At 41.3% G+C, this 9,650-nt stretch overlaps 1 protein-coding gene and 1 pseudogene across 1 annotated transcript; one reads left to right on the top strand and one right to left on the bottom strand.

Moving 5' to 3' along the window:
* The first annotated feature begins 5,083 nt into the window (after window positions 1-5,083).
* Window positions 5,084-6,105, top strand: LOC148740735 (uncharacterized; annotated as a pseudogene).
* A 636-nt stretch (window positions 6,106-6,741) lies between these two features.
* LOC148740734 (uncharacterized) lies at window positions 6,742-8,275 on the bottom strand. Its single transcript, XM_088737869.1, has one exon. It carries the CDS (start codon window positions 8,248-8,250, stop codon window positions 7,300-7,302), a length of 951 nt encoding a protein of 316 aa, XP_088593995.1. The 5' UTR covers window positions 8,251-8,275; the 3' UTR covers window positions 6,742-7,299.
* Between the last annotated feature and the right edge of the window lie 1,375 nt (window positions 8,276-9,650).

The following is a 9,650-nucleotide window of genomic DNA, read 5'->3' as shown; positions in this document are numbered from 1 at the left end:
AGGTACCTCGATAGTACACAAAATAAAAATGAAAAACGTTTCAATTAAGCGGGCGAGCAGCCGTTTCGACAGACGCGCAATCTTCACTCCTCAAAACACAGCTTAAAATATCTAAGGCAAAACACTGCGTACAACTCAAAAACGTTTTTTGCCGTTTTATTTAAGCAAAGACGTCCATGTAAGAGATTGGGATAGATAGTTTAATGGCCATATACATTGCAGCACGAAGGCTGAATTGCGTATATTCAAATGATTAAACTGATATAATGGGTACATAACATTAAATACTTTAAATATAAAAGTATGTAAAAAAGGGATAAAATACAATAAAGGGACTTAGAAAAACCTACGTATTAATATTAACGGTACAGGATCTTACAATAAAACTGTTTCTAGAGCGATCTCTCTTGCATTTGGGTACGATGAAGCGCCTATTGCGCCTTAGGGCATAGCGTGACGGACCGCTAAGTTTAATTAACTTGTTCAGACGGTGCTCAGGGTCCTTTATAATGGTGTCGAAAGTATTATTACATAGCCCCATGATGAGATCTAGAATGGGGACGATGTTTACTAGTTCGATGGTCTCCTGGTAGGGCAGTTCAGGGCAAATTATGGACAGCCCGCTTCTCGACTCGCACCAACTCGTCTGTTAAGTACTTTGGCAAAGCATAAAAAAAGGCAGGTGCCGCGTACGTAAGAAGAGAGTGGATACAGTATGTATGTATGTATGTATGTATGTAAATCTTTATTTAAACACGGAAAATCATCAGTTAAACATAGGTTAAAAACTAAGATTAATTACAACTGCTTTACATGATCAGTGCCGTGTGGGAATCCGATAGATTAGCTAACTTTTTGATATTTCTCATAAAATGCTCAACGGATGAAGCATTTTTTAAGTTTTTGGGCAATTTATTGGATGTTACTAAAACTAGTAACGGGGAACGGGGAACGGGGAACGGGGAACGGGGAACGGGGAACGGGGAACGGGGAACGGGGAACGGGGAACGGGGAACGGGGAACGGGGAACGGAGAAAGGGGAACGGGGAACGGGGAACGGGGAACGGGGAACGGGGAACGGGGAACGGGGAACGGGGAACGGGGAACGGGGAACGGGGAACGGGGAACGGGGAACGGGGAACGGGGAACGGGGAACGGGGAACGGGGAACGGGGAACGGGGAACGGGGAACGGGGAACGGGGAACGGGGAACGGGGAACGGGGAACGGGGAACGGGGAACGGGGAACGGGGAACGGGGAACGGGGAACGGGGAACGGGAAACGAGGAATGGGAAACGGAGAACGGGGAACGGGTGTACAGCGGTAACCCGCCTGAGAATTCAAAATGGCGCAGTAAAGGGAACTAAAAGGGTCTCGCAACTAGTTTTGAGTACGTGCTCTTCGAACGCGATCGTCGGAGCAAAAAGCATGGACGGTAAGCGTAGGTTTTATCGAAGGATTTACTTTGAAATGTTGAGCGCCTCATAAATTTAGTTTTTGTCTAGCACACATTGCAGGTTGCATAGAAATCAAATCCTCGGAGAGGTGAGTATCTTACAATTCATGCACAACATTTGAACAATAAACTCAGAGCTACACGCTCGCGGCATTTATTCTTACATTCATAGAGTAATTGTACTGCAAGGTAATGAAGTTTACCTCCAATACCTTCACCGTTACAACCTAGCAATGTCAATAATGTTGTAAAGCAAACAGCTGAATGACTTTCACGCCCATTATGGGAATCACTTTCTCTTGAATGTGATCAATGCAGTGTAAATATTATTGTAAGCATTAGCATGAATGTGAATTCATACACCTACATTCTTGAAGACATAACTGATGTTTTCCTGTTAAATTAAATGTTATTAAAAGTTCTGTCAGTGCTTGATATCTCTATTGTTTACATGGAAGTTTATGGGTCTATACAAAGATATGTTCCTGATGTTATTTTGCGGTAAGGTAAGCAGATATCTGCATGTAGTAATTTTAATAACTAGTCTGGTTATTACGTTTCCTAGCTCATTTCCGTTAATCTAAAATATTACCTCCTTGCTACTTATCTGCAAAAGATGCTGTTGGGCAATGCAAACAACCAACATACCCAAACTCTGCCAAAAGATGCAGATTTTAGGAAGGAAAACAAAGAGAGACGTCAGAACAAATGGTGGCAGCCATTGCAGAAACGTTGACTTCGAATTCTCGCCTCAGAATACTAGGCTTCGTGGCTTCACCTAGGCAATAGTTAGATAAAAGCGAGTCGTCTAAGTTAATTCGCTGCAAGCGGCGACCTAGCAATAAAATCAGTGTTTGTAAACATCGTTTACTCCGTCATTGTGAATTCTCAGGTGGGTTACCGCTGTACACCCGTTCCCCGTCCGCCGTTCCCCGTTCCCCGTTCCCCGTTCCCCGTTACCAGTTTTAGTAACATCCGTACTGGTACGACAACACGTCATTCGAGTTTGCACTGGCGATTCAACATTTTTGCATTCAACATTCAACTTTTGTTTATGCAACATTTAAGTTATCGCTTTCGACATTCAACTTTTAGAGGCAACTGTGTAGTTTTCGAATTCGACCCTCAAGTTCAGTGGAATCCACATTCATGTTTTCGCATCCAACACTTAGCATTTGTCAATTAAGTTTTGGCTTCCGACCTCCGCCTTTGGGCATTGTACTTGCAAGTTTTTGCGTTCGATATTCAACTTTTCGAATTGGACTTATACGCTGGTCAGTGACTGAAGGAGATTGTGGGCGTAATCGCCCTGAGCCACCCCTGCTCAAAAGGTGGACGATAGAGACGAGAGAATTCCCAGTTGAGTGGACTCGGGAGACCTTTATCCACTCCCCACCAGACCAGACTTCGCCAACAGGTCGAAGATGGCCGAGTTCTTTAGTGGGGCGCTTGTGTCTTGCTCGCATCTCTTCAGCTAATTTAGCTTACATTTTCCCGAAATTGTATTATCATTCACAAGTGCTGTTAAACTTTGAATCAATTTGAGTCATCTTAAAAAATTTGATCCAGCAAATTTCTGATGACAAGGCGTATTTGAATTCAGCTGTCTTGGATATAATCAGTGCTATAGACAAATTTAGGGGATCTGGAGATCCACGTTTAGATTTCCAACCAATAGTTTTCAAGTTGGATTTTCTGCAAAGAATAGCTGTTAGTCTTGACGTGGATGAACTAGTCTCAGAATTGATTGGACATGCTTACAGGATTTTGGTAGAAATCGATCAAAGAAACCATATTAACTGTGCATATCCAGCTCCACTGCATAATAGAGGGACACGAGGGAGACCTTCCAACGAAATCAGCGAGGAACAGCTTCATTTTTTACTTCAGCAAGGGTTTAAAGTATCATGTGACATTAGTAAAATTCTTGGGTGAGTTTCAGGACAGTTAAGAGGAGAATGTCAACATTTGGGTTGAGTGTATCAGGTAAATAGTAACATGGATTTTTTATTTTAATGAGAAAATGAACCACTAGAAGGACAATTTTGTATAACTAAATGATAATAATTAGTCCTGGATTGATGCTATAAAAAAGCATTGTTTCATCCTGCAAATACTTACAATGTATTGCCCACCGGTAGTTACAAAAATTTTTATTTCACTTTCTGGGAATACCTTAAGGTAGTTGTTGCACCAAACAGTTGTGATTAGATTTGCAAATTAAAATTTTCTCCTCCACTCAATTGGGAATTCAAGGGTGGCTGAGGGCGATTGCGCCCACGATCTCCTTCAGTCACTGACCAGCGCGTAAAAGTCCAATTCGAAAAGTTGAATATCGAACGCAAAAACTTGCAAGTACAATGCCCAAAGTCGGAGGTCGGAAGCCAAAACTTAAAGGACAAATGCTAAATGTTGGATGTGAAAACATGAATGTGGATTCCACTGAACTAGAGGGTCGAATTCGAAAACTACACTGTTGACTCTAAAAAGTTGAATGTCGAAAGCGATAACTTAAATGTTGCATAAAAGAAAGTTGAATGTTGAATGCAAAAAAGTTGAATCGTCAGTGCAAACTCGAATGACAAACGCAAAATGTAAAAAATGTTGTGGAAAGTACGATGTAAAATAGAACATTGAATATTGGCGGAAATGGTACGCCATAAGTTCGAGGTTATTGTGCGGCAGTGCTTGGCGTTTTAAACGATGAATGCTATAATAAGGCAGACTGAACGGGAGGAAATAAGACGTCAGGGTCAGAACAACAACGAACGCGTTGAATCTGCCTCTACGAGTTCTAAAGCAGCGTCCCGTGAAGCAAACCAGCCAACGGCAAATCGATTGTCTGGATTGCTCCACCGCAATCAGTCAGTCAAGAGGGACCGAAAGAAAGACCGGTAAAGAACATCGAATCCAAGTTCGCTGAATTCATTACGACGAGCAGGCAGAGAGTCTTGTTCCAGTTCGTCAGATGAACGGTGGCGGAAACCGCTTCGTTGCTTATACTGCGTCCGAACCTCCCACAGTTGAGGAACTGAAGCAAAAAGCCACTGCTTTGTTTTTCCCCGACAGGAAAAGTGCTTTTGCTGGGGCTGTTAATGATATGCTCCTAGATATCTGCGACACAACCCAAATGGTCATTATTCGATTTCCTGGTGAAGGAACCATTGAAAGCTATTTAAAGGAAAATGGGTTCTATCCGTCGAAAACTTACCTCTATCTAAGATCACAGCACCAAGACACATTCTTTTCACAACTAAAAGCAGATGAGGAAACTTTTGAACGGCCGGTCAACCTGAATGCTTCTCAGGTAGCATCAGATTCTGGTAAGCGTGTTGTTTGTTCAGTATGTAACTGTACGTATTTGAAAGGTGAAGAATGCGTTCGATGTGAGCAGAACAGAGAATATGAGCTTTCTAGGATCGCTGATGGGGGGAGTCCATATAATACTACAGAAACACCAGAAACCCCAGTCCCACTAACTATGGATTAAATAAGATCTAAACGAGTAGCAGTACTTTCGAATAGTGTGGCTGAGATAGAGGCAGAAGGATCGCATAGCAAAGTGGCTGATGAAACCAGTTACCCAAGGCTAACAAATGAAGAGAATTGCAATTTTGATCAAGGCCCTATGGAGCAAAATTGTCCATGTCCCTCTTCATCAGGAAATCTTCCAGAGAGAGTTCTCTCAGTTCACCGATCATACATAAGAACTGAACCGATCGAACATTTTAAAGACCCAAGTGTAATGAACTGTAATATTGATTTTAAGTTGATTAATGGAAAGGGTCAGTTTGAACAGGGTGTTGGTGTTGGGGTAATTTGTGAAGTGTATACTTTATTCTGGAGTGAATTTTCTATTTCCATGACTGTAGGAGAGAGAGAAAGGGTTCCCTTTGTTAGACATGATTACTTTGTTGAGGAGTGGGAGGCTGTGGGGAGAATTTTAGTTAAAGGGTTTGTGTTTGTCTCCTATTTCCCCACCTTTTTGTCAAAGGCCTTTTTGTGCTACTGCCCGTCTTTGGCAACCAAGTTCCAGATTCCATGTTTGTTGATTCATTCACAAAATACCTATCCCCAGTAGAGGAAGAGTTTATTGTAGATATTATAAGAAAGAATCGGCTTCCAGATGATGATGATGAATTTACTGATTTTCTTGAAAGATTCAAGTGTAGAAGGGTGGTTACCACTGAAAACCTCAGCCAAGTCATTCTTGAAATTTCCAAGCAGAAACTAGTTCAGAAACCACATCTCATGATTTCATCTTTTCAACCTTCTGTACAGCAGTTAAAGCAGTATCTCCAGTTCCAAACTATTTCAGCCGTCGAGGGCTTCTATGATAGTCTTACACCTACAACAAAACAAGTGCTCTCTTGTCTCACCTCAAATCCACAAAATGAAGGGGAGAGAGATGCATTTAAATTTTTGCAGCTATTTGTAAGAGGTCTGGAGATGCCAAAACTCCTGCAGTTTTTTGCGATTTACAACAGCTCTGGATGTTATGATTTACAAGAAGATAGAGGTTACTTTATTAAGTGTGAGGGTTTGAGTGCAAGACCCATTGCCCACACCTGTGGACCCCTTTTAGAAATTCCATTCACATACACTAACTATGTGGAATTAAGGGAAGACTTCATAAACATTCTTAATTAGACAACTGAGAAATGGATATTATATGAAAGAAACTTTATTGGCTAAGGTTTTTGATCAGTGTTTTTCTGTTACAAAGTACCTGTCGAAGGGTTGAATCATGCCCTGTAAATAACAGGCTACTAAATCCCAAAGCACAAAATTGATGTCTGAAATGACCTAGAAACTCCTTTTTTTCTGTTCTCGACTGTAACTACTGTTGTAGTTTTAACTAATGAGCCTCAGAACCAGAGGTCTGTGACAGCCATGTTTTCAAGCTGGGTAGGATGTTGTGTTAGTCTGTTGTATTTCAGGTATAAAGTTCTGATTCAAGGTTAGATTATAAGAGATCATGGGAGGAGGTGACTTCAGATTTCAGGCTAAGGAAAGGAGCAGACTGAGCATCTGGTCAAACGTTACTTTGAGTTGTTGTCATAAGAAGTGTTGGAGTTACAGCTTTTGTCAGTTTCAGTTTGCACAACACTCCAGTTCTGTACTTATTAAGTCATTTTGGTTCTTAAAATTTAGAGTTGCTTACATGTAGAGTTGTAAGCAGTTATTTCTGTGTAGCCAAAAACACAATTGTCATTTGCGCAATAAATAGTTACTATTAGATAGAATTAGGTCCTCATTTCACCCCAGTGCTTATTACAGGGTGGGCGAAAAGGCAAGCTGCTACAAGATGATTTTATTGATTTTCTTGTTTTTTGTGGAAACCATGACAGTAAACACATCTTGGTCTCAGACTAAAAAAGCGTATCAAACACCATCCCTGCAGTTCAAGATGGAAGATGTTGAATTTTCGATGTTACCTTGTCTTACCTTCTAAGATATCTCATTAAGGATTCTACATTCTCAGTGAGAGAGTTGGGATAAAGAAAATCAATTTTTATACATACAGGTGCAATTTGAAATATGCCAAAAGCTCGTGTTGTTGGTTACAAAACTGGAAGAACACGTTCGAAGGATATGCGTTGAAAAAAATTATGTTAACGTTTCCACCTCTTTGAGGAGTTCCATATAGAGATCAAGAGCAGAGCTAACATCGTTCGGCTCTGGAAGGTGATGTTCATTCATAACAGTTAGAGCAAATTCCTTAAAATCGTCACTGTAGTCAGGTGGGCACATTGTGGAGTGATCATAGAACTCCTGAACGTCATCCTCGTCTACATCCATTTTGTAGTCATCTGTACTGTACAGGTGAGGTAGAAAAAACATTCAATCAGGTCGTCCCCGTGGACCACTGCTGTTTCCAAATTTGCTTGACGATGTTCTGTGTTGATTCCACAACTCTGCCACTTGATATAGCTCATTCCTTAGAATAGGCATGAAGCAAAATCGAATGCAGTCAACACGAACTGGATCTGAGTCAATAAATAGACCCAAGTCACGTAGATCTTTAAGAAAGTTAATCCACCAACCAGGGCCATCCTTAGCTAGATGGGACCAATAGGCCTCAATCCTCCGATTTGCTGTAGACCTGCCAGTGAAAAAACACCCAAGAGCTGCATCCTTGTCACTGTGGCTTGACCTCAAAAATGTATGTACGGCAGCAACCATGCTGTTCTCAGTTCCGTCATCTGATCTCACTTTTCTTGGTAAAGCACCGACTTGTTTTACAGCATCAAGGTAAAATTTAGTGATAACTTCAGGATTATTATTAGTGGGACCAACCTCGAGCCAAATTAGCCTCCTTGAAAATCCATCGATGGCTCCATGCACACAGAATCCATAAGGTTTCAGTTTGTGATAGCCATCGATGTGCCAGACAAAGTTGAGCCCTTTTGCATGGTATATTTTTCGGCGAAGTCTCTTCTTTTTTCTGCTCTCAACTCCCTCCGGATCCAGCTCTCTTAAAAGTTTCATGACTGTTATTCTCTTTACCAAGAATCCTTTCTTCCTCAGTGTGGCCCATATCTTGCGGTAGCCCACGAAGCAGCCACTGCCACCGAGCTCTCTCTCTATGATACCCTTAAGCTCATCAAGAGGTATTTTCATGGGACGTCTTGACATGCTTAAGGTTCGAAGTCGTATTTTCAGCGTTGATATACTTATCGTTATTCCGTGTAGTTTTAAAAATTCCAGGATTTCCAAGCTGCTGTATCCCTGTTTAAAATAGCTCGAGATCAATTCCAACTGGTCATCCTGTAAAACACTATTCACATTCATACACGGTGAATAAACTGGTAGCGGCATTTTGTTACTTCTAGAACACTGTTAACTGCACGTCTCAAAGATCGCTCCTATGGTTGAAGGTGCTACTTATTTTGAAGATTGGCTCACCAGGGATCAAAGTTGTCAGACTTTGTACTAGAGTGAACACCCGTGGTTACCTCGTAGTCAACGGAAAATTAAATAATTTCGAGATAGATTATTATTTACAATATTGTTAGTTGAAGCGACAAACGGTTTCGTAACTTACAATTTGTGTTTCTGAGTAGTTGGATCCCTTGATTCGCTATCTTGATGCTTACGTTTACGACCGTTGACAACCAACTTCGAAAGTTGTAACATCATAAAATGCTCCTTTTGAAATATAAGTCATATGACCTATTTTTCCCGCCTCGTGTAGTCGACGCGAATTCGCAATTACAATAATGAATTCTAATTCTTTGCTACGCGTGCCACTGAACATGCAAATCAGTTAACATTCTGCGATCGCAGGAATAGAACTATGTTCTATTCTTGCGATCGTTTGCGAACGTCTGCGATCAGATGTGAACAAAGTTCTGCGATCATACGATTAGAATGTGTTGCATAATGCTATGTTTTCCCAGCGTGTAGCACTGCAAGCGGCATCATACCATGACAATCAGTTGTTTCTCAACTTTTACACGTGCGTGTGTTTTGACAAGATGGAATGAGAAATTGACACGGAACGGGTTGTCAGTGGAAGAAATCAGAAAATACGATTGTTTGTTCAATCGCTTTAGCGAAGAATTCTCTCTCTCTCTTATCAAGACTCTCTCTCTCTCTCTCTCTCTCTCTCTTATTAAGACTCTCTCTCTCTCTCTCTTATTAAGACTGTCTCTCTCTCTCTTATTAAGACTCTCTCTCTCTCTCTCTCTCTTATTAAGACTCTCTCTCTCTCTCTTATTAAGACTCTCTCTCTCTCTCTCTTATTAAGACGCACCGCACCCAGAAGCGACGTTTCTTCTTTGATCTTTGCAGCGATTCTCCATTTAAGACAACAAAAGCAGACGATCGCTGGCGATCGAGTGCGATCGCCTGCGATCATATGTGAACCAGGCTTTAATATGGCAGTCGGCGCAAAAAGTACCTATAACTCGTTGAACTTTTAAACCTCCGCAAAAGAGCAATCACAAGCCAAAAACAAGCGAATGCTTTACGCAGTTTATACCTGAGTCAGCAAAACTAGCACTTCCGAAACAAACGCTTAAATGATCATTTATGGTTAGGCCTCAAGCTGAGTGCAAAAAACTCGTTTAATAATTAAGTATTAGGGGTTGTCTCACGATGTGGTCACTTAAGATGTGAATCGCCTTCGTTGGAGCGAATGGCGAAGGGCTAACGTTCGAAACATCAGCTTAGAAACTCTTTACGATAGC

The sequence above is a fragment of the Stylophora pistillata genome, chromosome 1 (assembly GCF_964205215.1).
Source record: "Stylophora pistillata chromosome 1, jaStyPist1.2, whole genome shotgun sequence".
Taxonomy (NCBI): Eukaryota; Metazoa; Cnidaria; class Anthozoa; order Scleractinia; family Pocilloporidae; genus Stylophora; species Stylophora pistillata.
Note: the sequence above shows the minus strand (reverse complement) of the source record. Positions and strands in the feature narration are given on the sequence as shown.

What these genes read in the sequence shown, in the direction of transcription:
- LOC148740734 (XM_088737869.1), bottom strand. Translation starts at nt 8,250, where the DNA reads ATGAATGTGAATAGTGTTTTACAGGATGACCAGTTGGAATTGATCTCG.